Source organism: Harpia harpyja, chromosome 1, assembly GCF_026419915.1.
Source record: "Harpia harpyja isolate bHarHar1 chromosome 1, bHarHar1 primary haplotype, whole genome shotgun sequence".
Taxonomy (NCBI): Eukaryota; Metazoa; Chordata; class Aves; order Accipitriformes; family Accipitridae; genus Harpia; species Harpia harpyja.
The window spans coordinates 68,243,771-68,264,567 of record NC_068940.1 but is presented as its reverse complement, the minus strand read 5'-3'; the positions used below and the strand labels follow the sequence as shown (position 1 = coordinate 68,264,567).

General features: G+C 38.5%; 1 protein-coding gene across 7 annotated transcripts in view; it reads left to right on the top strand.

Moving 5' to 3' along the window:
* Window positions 1-21: 21 nt before the first annotated feature.
* The window catches only part of KCNH8 (potassium voltage-gated channel subfamily H member 8), a 212,389-nt gene continuing 191,613 nt past the window's right edge, over window positions 22-20,797 (top strand). For 6 of the 7 annotated variants that reach the window (XM_052798532.1, XM_052798498.1, XM_052798526.1 and 3 more), the window contains exon 1: window positions 22-227. In XM_052798532.1, coding sequence (XP_052654492.1) covers window positions 152-227 — 76 coding nt within the window. In that variant the 5' untranslated portion in view covers window positions 22-151. Of the gene's footprint in view, window positions 228-308; window positions 439-20,797 lie in introns of those variants that run through there. The other variant, XM_052798541.1, reaches the window with a different exon arrangement.

Here is a 20,797-nt window from a genome sequence, read left to right as displayed (position 1 = left end):
ATCCCCATCTCCATCCTCCTCCTCCTCCTCCCCCCCCAGCCTTCCCTCCCTCCGCCTCCTCCCTCCCTTCACCCGGGCGCCCTCTGCACTTTCTTCTCGAACCACCCTCCCAGGCAAACTTTGATGGGGAACCTCGCATCGCGCTGGAAAAATGCCGGTTATGAAGGGATTACTGGCACCCCAGAACACCTTCCTCGACACCATCGCCACCCGGTTTGACGGCACACGTGAGTCCGGGCTGGGGCAGCGGGCGTCGGCTCCGAGCGCCCGAAGCAGGGGATGCACGGGGGGTACCGTGCATGCGGTGGGAGCCTCCTCTTCCCTCCCCTCCGCCCTCCGGGGGTTTCCTTGGTACCAGGAGGCGGCAATGAGGAGGGGGAGGCGAGGAAGCTTCCAGCCTCTCCCGCTCTCCTGTCCGGCTTCTCCACAGCTGTGCAGGTGAGGAGGGTGCCGTGTCCCCTCTCCTCCCGAACCCCCGCGCGGGGGCTCCGGGAGGGCCGGGGCCGGGGCCAGCCGGGCTGCCGCTAGAGCCACGAGATCTGCAGGAAAGTTGTGCGCTGGGCTGGGCTGGGCTGGGGCTGGGGCTGGGGCTTCCCCTCCCGCCCCGCGCCCCTGCCAGCCGAGAGCCTGCGAGGGAAAGGCAGGCTTCAGAGCCTGGCCAGGGCTTCGGCAGGAGGTTTGGGGATTTTTTTTTTTTTTCTGTATTACCCCCAGCCCCGCTATTAAATTTCCCTAAAAGCTGAATTCCTGTAAGTCGGGCTCAGCAGTGGCAGCAGCAGTTGCAGGCTGTCAGTGGAGGGAGGAATGAAGGAAGGAAGGGCCCTTCAGCGGCAGCGCCCCGCTGGCAGCGGCGTCCGGCTGCAGCACCATGGACGGGTCCCGGCCCCGCGCGGGTCCCGGCGGGGCGGTGCGGGGCTCCGCTTCTCGCTCCCGGCTCCGCTCCCCGCTCCGCTGCCCGCCGCGCACGGCTCCGCCCGCGGCGCCCCCCTCGGCCCCGTCGGCGGCTGCCCTGGCGAGACGCTGCCTTAACGCGCGGAGCTGGCTCCCGTGCGGCTGTGGGTTAGGAGTTGCCCGTGCCTTTGAGTTTTGCTGCTTCTCTAATGGCGCTCACACATAGTAAAGAAAATAAAAGGAGCGGGGAGAGAGCAGATTTGGGCCAAAATGAACCCCCTTCCCTTTAATTCCCTCTAAAAAAATCCAGACATCCAATGCGGAGGAAAAACAAGCTCAGATTTGAGCTGCTGTCAGCTGTTTCTTGAAGGAAAATGTTGTAGTCTAATGGGTTTGGTATCTTCTTGATTATGTATCTATTGGCATTTTCTCAATGGTTCAGTTACTGTGTGATTAAGACAACTGAACCGTGATTACCAAACCAGTAAGTAGTAAAATGTCAAGAAAATTATATAGTCACTGGGATCAATTGCAGAGAAGCACAGAACTGCATTATAACTGCTCTGCTACTCTGAGGATAATTGTGATTCAGGGCTGTATGTAACTGATACTTCATTATAAAGCAATCCCTTTTAAGACTACTTAGATGTACCTTTAAATTCCTTCAACCACAGAACTCAAAGTCCTTTTCCCCCACCATCCACCCTTTTGTTTCTATAAAGCGTATGGGGATTATTTACTGCATATTGAAGCATGCAGCTTTAATAAGAGTTTTGTTGCTGATACTGTCATCTGCCAGAAAAGCAGTTCTTCCCTGCTTTGTGCTCAGGACCCTCCCCCTTTACCATGGCTTCCTTTCAAAGGATGGAGCACACAGCCTGCGAGCTCTACACACAAACATTTCAAAAATTCTATATCATTCTTCAAAGATGTAGTTTAGCAAGCAACATTAGTGATGACATGCAGGTCTTTCATTAAATAAACACTAGAAAAATGTCGAATCCGTGTGTTCTCAGTGACACCAACAGACAAGTGTGGTAGAAAGTTTATGCTTAGCTGAATTCTGTAGCCAAATGTAGCTACTTTTCTAAACCAATAATTCCACTAACCTTCATGAAGTCAATTGGGCCAATCTTAAACAAGAAGAAACACCCCAGTGTCTTACTTTGAAATCTCTAATGCTAACAACTCATCTACTTTTTCCTGGGATGTAATTGAAAAAGAATATAATTAAGTATTTAAGTATCTCCAGAAAATACAGCACATTACAGTTTATTACAGGCAGTGAAATTTTTATTTTTAATTAGTGTTTCAGAATTTGGCTTAAATATTAAACAGGCCTATTCTAGAAGTCATCATTGTATGATTATCAGCATGTGAAATATTCCCAGAAGTTCACAAGGGAAGACTTTTTATGAACTACGTAGTCTTACATCTAATAAAACTTCGGAGGATGGTACAATTCCATGGAAAACTGGTAGCATGTCTCTTAATTTACAGAATAACGTAACTCTTCTTCTAGAGTGTTAGAGTAAAATGATGAATCAACTTAATGTTATCTGAAACAAAGCTATGTATACGAATCCACATCATAGCTCAATTTAAAATCTTCAGAAATAGCCCATCTCCTTTGTTGCTTTGATACAACATATTTTTCCTTTAAAAATGCTAAATTCAAATATAAAATTATTGCTTCTTTAACTGACCCCCCCCAAAATTTCAGATAAAGAAGTACAATTTTGTAAAATGTGTATACATATCTGAGCATCAAGTAGAAACATTAAAGCAAATTTTGTTTTCATTTAAATTGTCCAGGTGGTATTCCTGAGGTTGTTCAGGTGGCTAAAGCTAGAAGTAATACTGATGGCTAGCCCTTGCAGGAATCAGTCCCATGTCTTACTGGTTTTATAGGTGATACAGTCTGTGAAAGGACTAGAACTGATACATGGTACTGAACCTGAGGCTATGTTTCACAAACTACTTTGACCTCACACATGATGATATTTAAATGTTAAAATACGGTTTTGTGTCAAAGGGCTGCTTTTTTGGTTGTTGTTTTAACATACTCTGTAGTCAACAGACCTCCTTTCATTTTAAGCCTCTGGGAAGGATATATTATGTTGTCATCAGTGATAGACTAATCCACCAATGCATCTTTAATCCAGAAGAGGGATAATTCTAATTCTGGGCAAGAGTGCAAGAAGGGATTCCAGATAATATTAGAAAATATGCTTTGCTTTGCACAGAACTTTTAAAAAATTCATTCACATAAGTATTTTAATTTTACTATTGCAATGATTTATGTCTAATTAGCAATTATAAATCACATTATGAAAAAACTTCATGTCTCAAAAAAGCATAAATAACAACTGCTTGACTGTTACTTCAGCTGCTCAGAATTCTCACAGTAGATATTTTGTATTGTTGTATGTATGTTACACATACATATTATTTGCATATGAAACCAGGGAATATATGCCAAACAAAAAGAATGAGATTAATGTTGGGGTGACTCCTAGCTGTGCGGGAGATCCCAGAGATCTCCTGCAAACTTCCCATTACCTGTGTTGCATATGTGGAAGAACAGCATTAAGGGTTTGCCTGTCTGGATTTCCATGACAGAGCTCTTGGATCTCCCTATGTGCTATTATACCTTCACCTTCTTACAACTCTGAACTGTCTTTTGTGTTCCTGACATTGTAGTTTAAGTCAATGCTTTCTCAAAGGGCTTTTTATCCCCCTGATAACCAAGCACCAGGTCATCCAAAGACTTTTTGCCCCCTCTGTTTGCAGTGTGTTTATGTGGTTATTGCTCATTCAGAAAACAAATATATGCATTTTCAAATGAGTAGGTTGTGGTCTGGGGTTTTTGGTTTTGTGGGTTTGGGGGGGTGGTGGGGTCAGATTTTCAAGACAAAATATTATTTTCAAGTGTGAAAATATTTCAAATATAAGCCTATAATTACCCCCCAAATATTATGAAACTAAATGTCTGAAGTGGGTTATTTCACTTCAAGCTTTTTTTTTTTCTTCTCATCCCTATTTAGGTTAGGTGAAGTATTCAGAAATGGTTGCATGGTAGGAAATTATGTTATATTGCTTTCATATATATAATGTAAAAATAAGTAAATAAATATTCTGTATTTACTGTTTATTTATTTAAATAGATTAAATCCACACCAGAGGTGGTTGTTTCTGAGAATTTGTGATAATTTCTTAGAGAGCAAAGCTAACAGAGATTCAGCAAATGGCCTCATTAATTTGTATGAAAAAAGTGCAACAATTTTGCATATAGTTATACTATAAAATGACAACTGAAGTTCTATAATTATCTCTTGTGTCTACCAAATGTGATCAGTTTCCAAATTGTGTACTTCCACATCCTTATTAACAATCTTGTATGATCAGTTTAATCTGAAGATCAAGCTGAGTTAATTCCTTCTTGCTCACTGTCAATAGTGATAATTCTCTATTTGTAGAACAACTTCTACATTCAGATATGTTTTTCCAATTAAAAACTTGCTCAAGTATTAACAAACAGAATTTTGTACCTAAGCAGCAATTTTCATAACTTTTTTTTTTTTGGTCCTTACCAATCAGATGGATTCAGTTTTCCAGTTGCTTTAGTTACCCTTAAGGGGTGATTGAAATGTATCTGATGAGAACATACAGATATACGCGGACATCACATTTGAAATACTTACTTCCACTGGCATCGTGGGTAGAACCAGGTTGTCTCTTTTGCATAATCAGTAGTTGGTATAGAACTGAAAGCCTTTGTATACAGTGATCTTCCCAGATTGCAGGGGCAGATTCCTCCCCCGCTGCCCCCCAGCCGCCCCCATCACTCGCTTTTCTGTCTCATAGACAAACTGGTGAGGTCTGCTAGGTTGAGCCAATGCATTAACACTTTCTGTAACTTTGCTGTCAAATTCTGTGTCTCATTCCCATTGAATCTTGTCCTCTCTAGACTAGTCAATGTGCTGCTTAATCATAACATGGTTATCACAAAAACTTCAAAAGCAGCAAAGTACTTCTTGGCTACTGATGCTACTCAGTGGTTGTCCCCTCAAATGGCCTCAAGGAATTGCAGCAGTGTCAGGTGTAGGGAAACAACAGCTGAGCTTCCCAGGGGGAGGACGTTATTGATCATACTCCAGGATCAGAATTGCCCACCTCCTAAAGACAAAAGCCTGTGACCAAAGAAGGGTGAAAGACTCAAGCTATGATAAGTACTGATCAACATCAAAGAGACTTCCAAGCAGTGACAGCAGAAAAGCTGGTGGTCTGTCACACCCTCCCTCTGAAGGGGTGGAGGTGCAGTGAAGGTGGTCTAGTGCTTTGTCATAGAGATGAAGTCAGTTGGCCAGAGGGAAAGTTCCAAAGATAGGTATATAGCTGGTCTTCTGTTTTGCAGGCTTGTTTTGCCCTTTTGCTTATATCCTTGGATAAGTAAATAATGTGTTGTTTTGAATGAATCATGTATTTTTCACTGCAAAAGTATACCGTCAACACAGGAAAAAATCTTGCTTGTTCTCAGCTCAGAGCACAAAGAAAGCAAATGCTTTCATTTCTGTACTTGTCTGTGTAAGACATGGCATGTGTTGCAGCTCGCTGTAGCTCTGTTACTAAAAAAAAGGCAAATGTGATTTTGAATATAAACCAGGGGTCAGATGTTGGAATCTGCGTTGTGCTGTTGCTCTTCGCTGGAAGTAACTGAGAGGCTAAGTTAAGCAGCTACTTGAAAAATCTTTTCCTCGTCTTTCAGCACAAGTGTTGGGGGTATAGAACTTCATAATTTAAGATTGTTTTATTTGGGTGATCTTTGCTTTCAGCAGGTATAGTAACTTCTGATTCTAACTTGAGCTGAAGTTGGAACTGAAAGACACAGAATTGGAGGGGGTCAGAGGCATCTTAAGACTACATTTCTTAATTCTTGAGTTCTGGTCCTAAGGATCTGATTCAAGCAAAAAAAAAAGCATGCAGGTGCCATTTTTAATATCCAATCATCAGATTATTCCTTAAAATCATGAAAAATTGTCATTACTGTATGTTTTGTTCAGAGAGTGTTATTGCTAGAGAAAATACTGATGTGTTCAAATTGTCAGGTGGTGTTCTCTTACTTTTTGCTAGACAGAAAGAAGTTAGAATGATAATCCTGCAGTGCATCCATTCAGAAGGCTATTTCATTCATTAACCACACCACTTTTAAGTCTTAGGTTCCAGGTTAATGCTCATAATGTAATGTTAGACTAATAACACACATTATTTCAGAACTAAACTCTGTATTTGAATTCAAGATGAGCATTTGAAATTTAAGAGTGGAAAAGAGTCATTAAATAAGGGTTAGGGGTTTTTTTTCTGAATAATACGAGAATATTGTCCTCAGTATTGTTTCTGGGTAGAACTTTATATGTGAGCCTTAGAAACCTGACACTCAGTGCAGTGATCAAAACAAATCTATGTATTTGAAGTGACATGTATTTGAATGAATGTATACTTTGTCAATGGATTACAGAAAAAACTCTTCAGAGGATTTCTAAATCTTAGATGATTATCAGGAATCCCACTAGAGATGTTCTGTAAACCTACTCTTTTTTTCTTCTCCAAATGTATGATACTCTTTTCTTCTCTGATAACATTTCAGTGAGTAAATAGGTTTACTCTGAAAACAGATTTATCTTATTGTTATCGTTGCATTTATACATTTAACTTCTATTTTCTCCTATTTTTATTTTGTTTATGCAGGTAGTAATTTTATACGCATTCCCAGTCTTTTTGGATGCAAAGAAAATGTGCTCAGAGTATTGTTCAGAGAAACACAACAATAGAAATACAACAAAACCACTGCCTCGAGCACATGTAGAAGTGTATGTAGAAGTGTAAGCAAATAGATATGCATGAATATATTACAATAAAACAGGAAAGGTATGGGTTTACAGAGCAGTCACTACTGTTAGTACTATTCTGACATGATGTATTTTTGAAAGAAAAGTAAGTTGCATGTATTACATCAGCTGTAGCCTGGAAAAGGTGAACACGGGCAATTGCTACACCAGTTCTGCATTTTCGCAAGCTAGCTCACCTTACCTTGTGTTAAAGTGAGTAGAAGTAAAGCGCATGTAAGGAACAACTTGCTCCCAAAGTAATGTTGTTTCCTCCCTAGTCAATCTAAAAATAAGTAAATAAGAAAGAAGGAAAAAAAAAGGGGGGGGGGGGCAGATAAAGAAACAAAAGAAGCATTCTCAAACTGCAGACAGGGGAGAGACTTCCTCAACAGTAAGAAAAGTCGTCTTTAGTAGTTTCTCTTGCCAAGTGCTTCTGGCTCCTTCTGTTTTCAGGGACTGATAATAGCATTCAAAGGCTTTGGAACAGGTGTTGTTCTTAAAATACTCGCATATTCAACATTGAACTTGACATTAAATATCTTCTGAGCATCCCTAAAGCTTAATGCTGGGCTGTCAATCATTTCAAGGACAGCTGAAGACAATCGCGTTACAGAGAAACACCTCATCTTCCCTGTTGATCTTAGATGCAGGACTTGTTTTAAGAAATGTGGTCTGCTATCTTATGATGTTGCAATGATTTGCCCCTTTTCAAGGAAGGGTGGATTGTTTGTTGTTGGGTTTTTTGTGTTGTTTTATTTGTTTTGGTTTTTTTTTTCCCCTCCTGTCGTGGTTTAACTCCAGCTGGTAACTAAGCACCACGCAGCCGCTCACTCCCCTCCCCCCCCAGTGGGATGGAGGAGAGAATCAGAAGGAAAAAGGTAAAACTCATGGGATGAGATAAAAACAGTTTAATAGAACAGAAAGGAAGACACTAATAATTATAATAATAACAATAATAAAATGACAATAATAATAATAAAAGGATTGGAATATAGAAAACAAGTGATGCACAACGCATTTGCTCACCACCTGCTGACCGATGCTCGGTTAGTTCCTGAGCAGCGATCCCGCCCCAGGCCAAGTCTCCCCAGTTTATATACTGGGCATGATGTCACATGGTATGGAATACCCCTTTGGCCAGTTTGGGTCAGCTGCCCTGGCTGTGTCCCCTCCCAACTTCTTGTGCCCCTCCAGCCTTCTTGCTGGCTGGGCATGAGAAGCTGAAAAATCCTTGACTTAGTATAAACACTACTCAGCAACAACTGAAAACATCAGTGTGTTATCAACATTCTTCTCATACTGAATCCAAAACAGAGCACTATACCGGCTACTAGAAAGAAAATTAACTCTATCCCAGCTGAAATGAGGACACCTCCTCATGAGTCATCTATTGTATTTTCAGTGGCTGCTTAAGACTAGGTCTAGAGCTTTCTGATCCCCTCAGAGAAACCAATGTTCAGTCAGTTGTCCCTGGGTCTTCAAGAGACACTTTTCAGCAGAACATATTTTTGAGAGTTCATGGCCAGTTTAACCATTTTCCATTAAAGTTTTTCATCAGATTATATAAAAAGCATTCTGAATTCTGCTGTATTTTATCCTTAAAGCAGCACTGATTCTTTATGAAGATCAGTGAACTCTGATAGGAACACACTTATTCTGTGTAAGGAAGAAAGCAAATAAGCAGTAATGAGGATAGCCAAAGGAACTGTCCTGAAAGACTTCTAAAATGTTCCCTCTCAAGTGGAATGAAGGAGGTAACTGGTTCTGTAGCTGAGTTTGTCCGTCTTTGAGGAATTAGGAAAAGTATTGAGAATACAAGTAAAGAAACCACCATTACCATCCAGGCTTTTGATAACATTTCGTAATGGCAAACTGGCAACATGCAAAGTCAAATTTTTTAGTGAAAATGAAAGAAAATAAAGCCCAATTGTAAAAATTTTGGGTCTAACTCTACTTTCAGTGAGGCCAATGTGAAATTTATTCCTGTTATAATCAAAGTTTTTACTTCAGCAAAACCAGAAGTGTTCAGCTACAACTTTTACTGTGTTGTTATAGAATTTTGCAAATCCCTGCAACAGCTTTTAACATTTTTGCAACTAAAGTCTGTCTCTTTCTTAGAGTGACTGTAGATGTATCCCACTTAGCTCATTGAAATTGTACCAGTATCTTATTGAGGTAAATAAATGAGGAGTCTGGCCCAAGGCCTTAAATGACCTTTCCAAATAGTACCTTAGCTCTTCCTATTTTTTTCTAGTAAAGGCATTCCAAAAATATTCATGCACTAAGTACAAAAGCTTTTCCTTAGTACCAAGCACAAAACAGAAAAGCAAGAAACTTATGTCTGTCTTTCAGGAAATATGAATTTATATGCCTGTAAGAAGAAAACATGAAATATCATGAAATTATCTCCTTTAGAATTCACAGTATTTGACAAATAGTTAAAAGAAGTTAACACAACTTTTAAGGGAGAAAGTTATTCATAGATCCAACAAATAGGAAAAAAAAAAGAAGAAAATTTGTTGTCACAAAATAATTCTTTTTTTTTTTTTTTTAATAGATCACTTATAAAAATGTAAATACATCCATGCATTGAGTCTGGGTTAGACCTTTCTTGTGTTAAAAGAAGAAATGAAAGAAAAACAACTGTGACATAACTTTTGAATCCTACCATAAGGAAAAAATAATGCAAGAGATCTCATTTACAGTAAAGGAATTAAATGTCAGTATTTAGATGTATTACCTTTGGGGGGATGTAGGCAGTTCTGAGGTATTATTATACAAAGCTGTAATTGTTCCCTTTTGAAGAGAAAACAGCTTCCAGTGTGCCAGCACTGAATTTACTTTTTCTCTAGGCATTACTTATGACTGCTAGGAGTCCAGGTTCCAGCTCTTAGGACTTTTAAGGGTTGAAAGTTGCCAGGGTTATTTTGCTTTTCCTTCAGTTTGAACCTATAGAAATACAGAAAGATTCATCTGGACAGCATGGACTTGAAACTCGTTGCTACAGCTTTTTTTGGTGCCCTTTTCTTTTTTGTCTTCCATCTCCCTCAACAGCTTGTTATGATACGTGACTAGACATCTTATTCCAAATGTATGAAAGAGAACTCTAAGCTGGTCATTTTGACATCTGTTTGATTTTTAGAATGAGAAAATTGTCCCAAGACAAATAGCTTGATTTTTTTTTTCCTAAATGTCAGATATCTCCTGTGATGAGAAGAGTATGTTTTTTGCATAAATTGTGCCTTTTATCACATTTTGGAATTAATGATGATAAGAAACATAATGGGAATACTGTATTGTTTTAGAAAAAAATATTTTTGTAGGAAAACCAAACTTCTTTGTGGAAGATCAAACAGCTTCTTTGGTGGGTAAAAGAACTTTAATAAATCAATAATAATCACAGTGTATCAGCAATAAGTTGATTTTTTTATGATCCAAATGAAAATACACAATATTTTAATCTATGTCTTTCTTTTGAATATATGGATTAAGTTTGTGAGATGATAAGGCATTCATTACATTTACTAAACTGGACTGTTTCTGATTGAGTTGAAAGATCTTGAGGCTAGGAGTTTAGACTTGACATTTTCTCTTTTCCACTTCCAGAACAGCAGGAAGAAGCATGCACCTCATGAAACCTGTAGTTATAGAACCATGTGTTAGCATTTAAATAATTAAAAGTTCAGTGTAGAAAAGTATTGTTAATAAATATTAATGGAAGAGGTTGAGCTACCTATTTGCCAAGAATAAGGAAAGTTAACAGGATCACTGATTTTTAGCGGAAAATATATAGCTATAGGTTGTGTCTGTTTCAGTGCTGTAGTGATTGGGCGACAGCATGGGAGGAAAAAGGTGAGAGACTAGTGCAGTTAGGCACTATATTTGGGGGGCTATTCAAAGTCTTACCGTAAATTAGTGTTTGTGATTTTAAAACATATTGTGGCTTTGATGTCCCTGTTTGAAGCAGAGCTGTGCTACAATACAGTATGACCAAGTTATCTTCTTAATCATGCTCAAGAGCTGCTTCTGCATTGGAAATAGAAAGCAGGATGCATTAGACATCCTGAATCTCTTTATTACCTTTTTGTACTTTTACAGGAAGATTTACCTTTTCTTTTTTTTTTTTTTTTAAAGTAGACATATATAAGATTTTTAGAATTCATCAGGAGAGTGACTCTGCTGATACTGCCTTGCAGAGTATGCATACAAGAGTGGTTAGAGCACAGCATGCTCCATGGATCTGTTACCAACAAACTCCTGGAACTAGGCAGACGATGGCTCTTACATCATGCTACACTGAGTCCTTCTCTAAGGAAAAGGGTGGTAGGCTTGGCTACCTCACATCAGTTATGTGAACTCACTGCAGTGCAGTATGAGACCAAAGATGGAGGATTCATCCTTTCCACACTTATAGGTGTGCTAAAGGTTGTGCTGGTTAAAGCCTACTACCAGGTTTTCTTCTGCTAGCGTGCAGGTTTGCACCCAACTATTTCCAATAGCTTTGACATCCCTGTAAGAGCTTGTAATTTTTCCCTTTGAATCTGTAATTTTTGTCTTCAAATTCATTAGCAATTACAGATAATTATTTGTTAACTTATTTTCATATCTGCAGCCAGTAGGCATAAGTGACATGTGAATTTTGAAAAAGCAGGCTATTATTCTCTAAGATGTATTAAAAAACTTAAGAAAAAATAGATTATAAGTGACCTTAAATACACAATTGTGGAGGGTTTGTTGTTGGTTTTTTTTTTTTTTAAGATTTACTTACAGTATGAACTGGGGTGTTGACTGATTTTCAGAGGTAGTCGGAAAGGGGTAGTCTTATGTGGTAAAGTGTACGACTCATCTTTGACCAAGAAAGAGAAAAAGAGGGGAGCAGCTGCGAAGAAGCAGTGATTGACTGATGGGATTGCTGAGTGAGCAGCAGGTAGTGCTTTGGAATGAATGGCAGTAGCACTGTGGGAAACTTCACTTCGGTGCAGAATATGACCAGGGAAATGTTACCATGAATGAGTATAGTCATGAGAAGGTTAAAAGCACTGTCTTCTCTCTTCTCAGTGAGCAAATTACCCGTGGTCCTACCTAGCACTTGGTGGAAAGCCATCTGGCAGTTTTGGGTGTCATAGGCCAATGTGTCTTTGTTATCTTCTTGGTGAATGTTTAGCCACTAAAACCAATCAACTAAAGTCTTTGTTTCATCATATCGTAACTTCTAGCTGGTTGATATGGGGGAAGGAAGCAACTAAAAGTAGGTTAGGTAGCTGACTTGATGAAAAAACACAGTAAGAATTAACTATGGCAACTTGTTTGGGTTTTTTTTAGTTTACTTTTTTTATAAAAGACTGCCTTTATAAATGATTACTTTTATAAAGGGAATGAGGAACTAGGGGTTTTTTGTTTGTTTTGTTTTAACTGATTTTAAGTTTTTTATGTGTGGATGACTGGACAGCACATGATCTTATTTTTCATAAACTTGCTTACAGTATGTCTGAAAGTCTGCTGCGGTTCTCATGTTTGCCATCTGTGCTGCCCCTCTCCCAGAACTTCCCACTCCTACTGTCAGGGTGGATCAGATCTGACCAAACAGCTGCTGAGCAGTTACAGATTCCACCCTGGCAGTGAAGAGTCCCAGCTTACCTCCACGCGTGGGGCTGTGAATTACAGCAATTCAGTGCTGCTTCCCCAGACAGCTGATTGACTGCTGCAGCAGAAGCAGTGATCAGCAAGAGTCAGGATGGACAGGTGGAAATTACTGCAGGCATTTAAAATCATTAGTCATAATTCTTATACAAATAAAACAGGCAGCTGTTGAGCTGTTTTCATACTGCTATGAGCAGGATCCAGATGGGGACCTGGGGTTTTGGTTCCAATTGTGACTCAGTGCTAATAATTAAAGAAGATAGTGGAAGCAGTAACTCTTGGAGAAATGCACAGAGACTTTGTTGCCTGCATCCAGTTGGAGTTATGTGAATTGCTTTTTTTCCACCACTTTTGTCCTAACTAAACAAAATAATTATGTATTAGAGATGTGCTTCCTTTTGACCCCAACAGTACCTTCAGAAAAGGAATTACTTATCTGGACCTTTCAACACTTTATATTTCAGGTATGTTTATAAATACAGAAACATATATGCAGGTGATAACCTGCTTTAATTACAGAATAAAGCATGTTTCATTTAGGAGAAATAGTTCATGTAGTCATCTTTCTGCTGAAGAGAGTCTTCTGGGAATGGCTGCTTGAACTGTCAGGGCAGCTGCAGGCTGCCTGTTTGTGTCTTTTGTGGTGAATAATTTTAACATTACTAATTTCTTCTCTTTTGTGGATTTGTTTTTTAAACATAAATAATCATAACCTGATGTGGTATCGATCTCACCTGAAATATAACAAATTACTGAAGCGAGAACTTTATATAAATAGGTATGATCACTCGCAGAAATCATGAGGAAAGCAAAGATTTCTTCCAATGCAGACAACAGCCAGAGGGGGGAAAGAAAAACACCCACTATATGCATCCTTAAGTAAGGTGCAAAGTACAGGTAAATAGTCCAACTGACAGTCTCACAAGTGACAAGTGAGTAGCACAAGGAATGTCGTTTCCAGGAAAGCAGGAGACCAAGTTCAGGGAATTATTAGCCACCTAAATAAATAAATAATCGGTAACTATAGTCATTCATTCACCTTTTACCCTTATTCTGCTTTTTGAAACACATTTGCCTTTTATGAATTCTTTGTAGGCAGGGTCTTCCCACTCAAAGGAAGAAAGACAAAGGCCAGAAAGCCCAACAACAGAAACACTGTATGACCCACACTGTGATGGATAGATCTTACTAAGCTGAGTTTTGGGAGATGAGTGAAATAATTACAGGTAAAGCTAAGAGGTTAGAATTAATTGGGGGAAGTACAGTAGGTTTCTTCCCCAGCCTGATGTGGTTGGTATGTCATTTTATATGAACTGTCATTGAAAAAAATGCTTCCAGGGGTACAATTAAAGGTTATGAGACACCTTCTGCCACCTTTACACATTCTGTTCTACGTCGGGATGACTTCCTAAGATGAGCAAGAATGAAGGGAGAGAAACGGGTTTTTATATTTATAGCATGAAGGTATTGTCTCCTAACATTTTTGATGCTCAGAAGTACATCAAATTGCCGATGTTTAATTAAAGTGTACATAGTAATTATTCTACTGAAAATATTTTTCTAAAGTGAAGTTAATGAGAAAGAATCTCTGTAATGGTTTTTCTTAGTTTGATAGTCGCTGTTTTTCTAGCTATTAATCTTTAACATATTGCCGTGCAGAGCACAGTGATTTTATTTCATCTGTTTTAATGCTCAGACTATTGTAGCAGTTTGCATTGCACTTGAATGTTTTGGTGTTCATTTATCATAGTTAATTCGTGGCTTCCAGGGAGAGTTTGTGAAAGGCACAATAAACTAAATATAATAACAGAATAGTTTGCTCTTGAAAGCAGGTGCTTCCTGATAGCTTTTCAGGTTTGGCAAGCAAAGTTTGTGGCAGTGAAACACTGCAGTGAGCATTCTGATACCTTGGCTGTGAAAAAAAACTGAATGTTTGCTTTTTGACAGACCTCACCAGTATCTTACTTGGTACATAAGACAATGCCATCCTGGGCCACGTGACATGCAATATGTCTTGGGCTGAGGATGCAAAGTGGGAAATGCTCTCCAGCCAGACTCAGTGCAACCACATGGCATGCTGTTCTGCTGCAGGGAAGCACCGATGCCTCTCTTATTCCAGGAACCTATGTGCCAGATTAGTACGTGATTAGCAGATCAAATATCAGGGCTGGCAGCTGCATATACAATGTGGGCACATGACAGAAAAGGGTCTGAAGTACAGAGCTGTGTGATATTCAGGCCTGTGTGCTGGCATTATGAAGTAAGAGCCAAGAGCTGTTCTCTGTATTATCAATAAGGTAGAATAATCCTCAGAAATAAACCAAATTGTATCCATAGAAATTCTATTTCTTTCTGCCAGCACTGCTACTCCACACTAAGGGACACGTTTGTTATTGTTGTTAAATTCCCAATGCTTCCTGAATGAATTTACACTTACACTTATAATCAAGCATATGGTGTTATTACAGAAAACACCCCACCCCCCCCAAAACTCCTGTGGTTCTGAACTAAAACATTTCTCTTCAGTTTTTAATTATCTGAAATTTTGGATCAATTCCGCAATTTTATCAGGTTTTAAGCTTAAATTGTGATTTGCAGAAGCCTTTTGTATTTGTTACTCAAGAAAGGTCTGATGATCAAAATAGTTTCAGGATCTCTAGTAGCACCTAAGTAGTTCAGTTGCTCAAATATAGTGGTAGAAGACTTGATAATTGCAACTGAAGAGAAATAGAGAAGTTAGAAGAATGAGGGAGGTATCTTATTTCCACAAGTGCAAACTACTACCAGAGTTACAGTTATGAGACTTCCACAACCAAAAGCCACCCTTGCACTATATCTATCACATTCTACCATGAAAGGGATGTATTTCACACCCTTAATTCTTTCTGTAGGGTAGTAACTTTATATGAATGGGTTATTGTACAGGAGAAGCGTGTTTCCGTCCTTACCCTGTATTTCCAAAATTACTCTCATAAAAAGATACCCTAACAAGACCAGGCTAGCAGAAAATGTTAAACTTAGCTTAAATTATACTGGTGACAAACCTGAAAGAACAAAGCACAGAACTAGATAGTCTAGGTCACAGAAACTCATCCTGCATGAGAAGCAGTAAATATCTCTCTTTTTCTAATCTTGGAATGTTCTCAATCACAGATGTTGAAGAAATGAAGAGGATTTTTCATGAAAAGGGATTTGTTACAACTTATGCTATAATGAAACAGTGTGTCTATAAAGAGGAATTCTATCTTTACTTGCAACATATATCTTTCACAACATTAATGCTAAGTCAGCAAGACAAAAACTTTTCATGTAAATATTGTTTTAAGTGTCCAGGAGAAAAAAATATTCCTATAAAAATGTACTTTCTACTTTCCAAAAAGTTCTTCTAATAATGCAGCTTTCAGACCAAAAGTAAAAAGAAAATTACATAAATGTTTAAAAAGAAAAGAAAACCCAAAACTAAAAGAAGAGAACCCAAACAAGCTCAACATCAATAAAAATCTGGCAATAATTAATTTCTATATTTTATCACATTGACATGGTTGTTATTTCATAACTTCAGGATTGCTATGTTGTGTTCTAGCACACATTGTGAAACATCAGGAGCACATGAGGAGTCAACAGTCGTTTTTACTGGTATTGACTCCATTTTCTGAGGCACAGATGAATTTCCTTTCAGTCTAATGAAAACAAAAATATAACTACTGTGAATACTCTAAGGTGTCGTGGTGTGTCTTCCTGTTTTCTAAATCGTCAAGACCAGAACCTCCTATGCGCTCATTTAATTTGTTTCTTCAAGGTAGTATCCTTTGCAGTTCCTTCCACTCAGACTAGGCACCAGTGGCCCAACCTGCCTTTCTCCCAAGACAGTTCTTGACTCAGCTCAGATCAGTTGGAAAATTCCTTTTGCTAAGTATGAGAGAGCTGTCCTTGAAGTGTGGGGACATTCAGTTGCTTACTTGTTCACCAGGCTAACTGTTTAATTACTGAGAGTTTTTATTTCCATAAATAATACCCAGTTTTCATAGGTGCCTCATGGGAACTACAGTGTTAGCCTGAGTTCTTTTCCATAACTGGAATATAAACTCAGTGATGAGAAATGTGAACCTTTAGACCCTAGCCCTGAACTGGTCACTTTTAACAAGCAGTGATCATGGTATTAAATCAAAGGGGCATCTAGAAAGTTTCTTTGTATAATCCTTTTCTTTTTAATTAATTTTTTTGTTGCTTAATTTCACAAAGTGCTGAAATTCTAACATTTAAGATTTAATGTTAAGTATCAGATACAAAAATCTCTCTTCAGCTCTTGCAAATATGTAAAAGGGGGAACAAGTGATTTTGTGTGCCAAAGAACCAATGAAGCCTTGTTTCCTCTTGCAGTTGAGCTCCTATATTAATTTTCTGAAATCCAATAAAGTCAAGCTGACACTGAAGCTTTGTGAAAAAGGGACATGAATAATTTCTCTCCTGGCTGTTTTATGAAGCTTATAGCATGTCAGCACCCTTCAGTCCTCTTCTCCCCTATTAAATATTGCTGAAAACAGGCAGGGGATTTAGTGTTGAGAAGGAAAAAGATGGGGGGGGGAATCGGACATGCATGGGGAATGCATTCACTTATGTTCTGTTTGCTTTATTACAAAAAGCAGCAACAGATTAAAACTTTCTTGAGAGATTCAGCAAGCATGGGAAATCCACAGCAGTTTAAGTACTACCCTTTATAACACTCTGAAATAGACATTTAACTGACTCTGCATTGATGCTTTCCAAGTTCAGATGTATTTGGCTTCACCATGCTAAAAGAAATGCTTGATACAGTAATTCTGAATCTATTGCTGTGAGGGAAGAAATGAATAAGTTGAAAAGCTGAGTAGATGTATAATAGTCATATATGCTAGTTGCACTTCTTATCTTAGACACAAGCCTTTTCTTAGAACTGCCTTCCTCCCTTTTAGCTAACAAATTTCTCGATCAGTGCCCCTCTCACAAGTGTGAGTAGAAGGCCTGAAGATGGACTTTGTGTCAATGGGATATTTGGGAGCAGACTTTGAGGGATTGACTTGATTCACTTTCCTGATGAAAGAAGCTCTGAAAGGTATGGTGAATTTGACACTATTTTTTTTTTCTTAACTGGTTTAAGTTATTTACAGAATGGAATACAGGAAAGTGCTTTTCTCTCTTCTGACTGCAGAGGGAATCTTGCATTCCTAATCTTTAGTGCTTATTGGATGCACATTAATTAGAGGTCTAAAATAGACTGCATAGCTACCCTTCATAACTGCATAAAACTTAGGATAAGAGTCTCTTAATAGCTCCTTTCAAATCTCTCACATCTGGAAATAGTGGAACCAATTATGTTTGAGAGTTACCTTTTTTCTGGTTTTATGGAGTGATCTCATATAACGTCGTCAGAATTATGCCTCTTTCTCTTAAGAGGACTGATGCAGAGAGCAAAATAGAGTGGTCAAAAGCAAGGCCACTTTGGGTTTTGTCTTGCATTTTTTTCCATGCATCTGCCTGAAGCAGATGGAACTTGAGCTAATTTCATCAATAGAAATTACTGCTTAAGTTAACTGGAATAATTTATTTGCTTCAAACAGTTTAGAAATAAATGACACTTTAAGGATTTATGTAACAACATTCATTTTTACACAGTTTGAGCTAGATGATATATTAGAACACAAAATGAAGCAGCTGGGGATAGCTGTGACACTTGAGAAAGAACCCAAATTTGTATTCATAAATTTAACCCATCTGGGTATGAGGAGGGCTTTTTTAGGTACATGTGATATAGGTGATGGTCTTAATATGCACATAATGCATTTTCTGATAATTAAACCATGACTGGACTATATAGTCAGTTATTTAATGCCTTTAGTATTGCTGGATGGTGTTTTCTTTTTGCCTAATAATATACTTGAGGAGTATGAACTTAAGTGGTTTAGTGATGGGGATCATAGTCTGGTTCCTGCTTGTATTTTTTTAAAATACTAAAATAATTATTAATCTAATGACTAATGAATTGCACATTGCAAGATACTTCTAATCAATCATGCAGTCTTTGGTGATTTATCCCCATGAAAAACATTTCTTCCTAAAATAATGATATTATCTGGGTGTTAAACCATCATGTACTTACTACAGTCTCTGTTCTATGCAATGTTAAAAATGCTATCAAAGTAGTTTCTGCAGTAATTGAACCACCTTGTATACCATTAAGTATTTTAAAATATTTTTATCCACTGTTAGGAAAAGCTCTGTAGTTATATCAAGCATTTATAACATAAAAATCAGCATCACAAAAATACTTGTTGATATTATAAGGATGTGGTTTCCAATTTTTCCTTCAAAATCAATGATTGTAGAACACCAGAGCTTTATTAATGGGGAGTAAAGATAGGAGAGTTTGGTTAGCTTGGCCTGTATTTATACTTCCATGTGTGGAAATTGGGTAATAAGGAACAAACCCTCCTGACAGTTCTCAAAACACAGATACAAAATTAGTTTATAGATAATCATCCATCTCTGATAAGTCAGCATGCAATTTATAACTTGTAAGTGCATTATTTTTTAAAAGTGACTTCATTCTTGTGAATATTCACCTGTAATTTTCAGATAAGTCTAAGGAGTGAAGTCAATTTTAAATTAAAATTTGAAACTTCTGGAGGACCAAATGTTTCAGTGTCTTTATTATGAATGCACTTCCTAAATGGATTGCCAGACATGAGAAAGGGACAGGCAGCTCTACATGGTGTTTTCACCACCTGAAAAGTGTCCTTCTCTCCAATGATTAGAGCAGGGAAGTAAGGAATAAATGCCTGAAATTTGATGGGACAAAAGGGGGCATAAGTGGTCTTTTCTCCCTGTGACTAGATGGCCATACAGGAGGGTAGTTGTGAAGTTAAGTCATTGAAGAATATTGATCTATTTTTATAAAAAAAAAATATCTCTCTCTCTCTCTCTCTCTAAATTTTACAGCAAGTTCTAACTGCTGCAGTGGTACAATTTGAAGCAGTTTAAAGGTAACATGCTGTTTCAGACAAACCAAGTTAGTATTGATATTTGAACTTAAATCTACTATATTTATATCTATTATAAATAAAAAATATTAAATCTATTATATTTATCACCACCAGAAGTTTACATCTGCAGAGCAACCTATTGAAAGCTGTTGGCCAAATTAAAAATGGGGACAGTATTGCACAGGGTTGCAATGATTTTACAGTAGGTCTGAACTTGATTCAGTTCTTAATGAAGCTAAATTGAAAATTAAAACCCAAGAATTAGCCTTATCTTTCAATGTAGAGATAGTTAAATAGAATAGATGTAGAGACAGATGTACATAGGAAGCTGTACACTGTAGGTTACAAGGAAATGTAAGTGGGTCAAGAGTGATTCGGTTGTTGTTTAACATTTACCTCATGTTAGTTCATAATCCTGCAGGCTGTTGGGAGATTACAGTGGAACAGAGCAGTCCTGTAACAATGCTTTGCATAGTATTAATCGGGAAAGAAACCTCTTTTCCCAGAAAAAGAGAAGGAGCACTGAGCACCCACAAAAGCATATGCCTTTTCAGAGTGAGCCCTGTCAGTTTTGAAATACCACCTGCTTGTCACTGCACGCTCTCCGTCACTGTTCCTCAGGAACTTGCAAGCCCAGCCTTCGAAAAGATAAGAGAGCTGAAAATGTAGCTCCACAGATAAGATCTTTCACAGCTAGAATATTTTCTATGGGAATGTCATCCTCATCTCTCTTGATATTGCTTGCAGCTGTGCAGGTGTTTCATTTTATATTGTGAAAATACATGGCCAGTACATTCACAGGAAGTATTTGATGTCTGTGTTTTGTAATGTTATTATTACTTTAATTTGCACTAACTTACATCATGTCTCTTGTTAACGAGTTTGCCTTAAAGACTGAGGTGTGCTCTGAATAGGTCTCCTATGCATCCTTTAATTTAGACAAAACCTGTATGTGTGAGCACTGTACGGTATCAGTAGTGTGTTTCACATGCCCTGGATGTGTTGCACTAATCAAAGTGACCTGCCATATCCATATGATCTGCAAGGGATACAGAGTGGGCATGGAGACCTGGTATGGCAGGTGCTCACCAGGCCCTGAATGGCAGGAAGCAGTGGCAAGACGGTGGGTGACGTCCTGTCGCAACATATCAAGTCCAATGAGACCAGAGTAATATGCACAGGAGACATCATGTTTTTGAAAGTGGTAATCCACATGTTACATGGATGGTCTGTCCATCAGTAAAGGCTTTGTCCATGATTTCTGGATGTCCCATGGTCCTGCTAGTCGTCTGGACTTCTGTAAAACACTTGACACTGTACTGCATGACATCCTTGTCTCCAAATTGGAGAGACATGGAT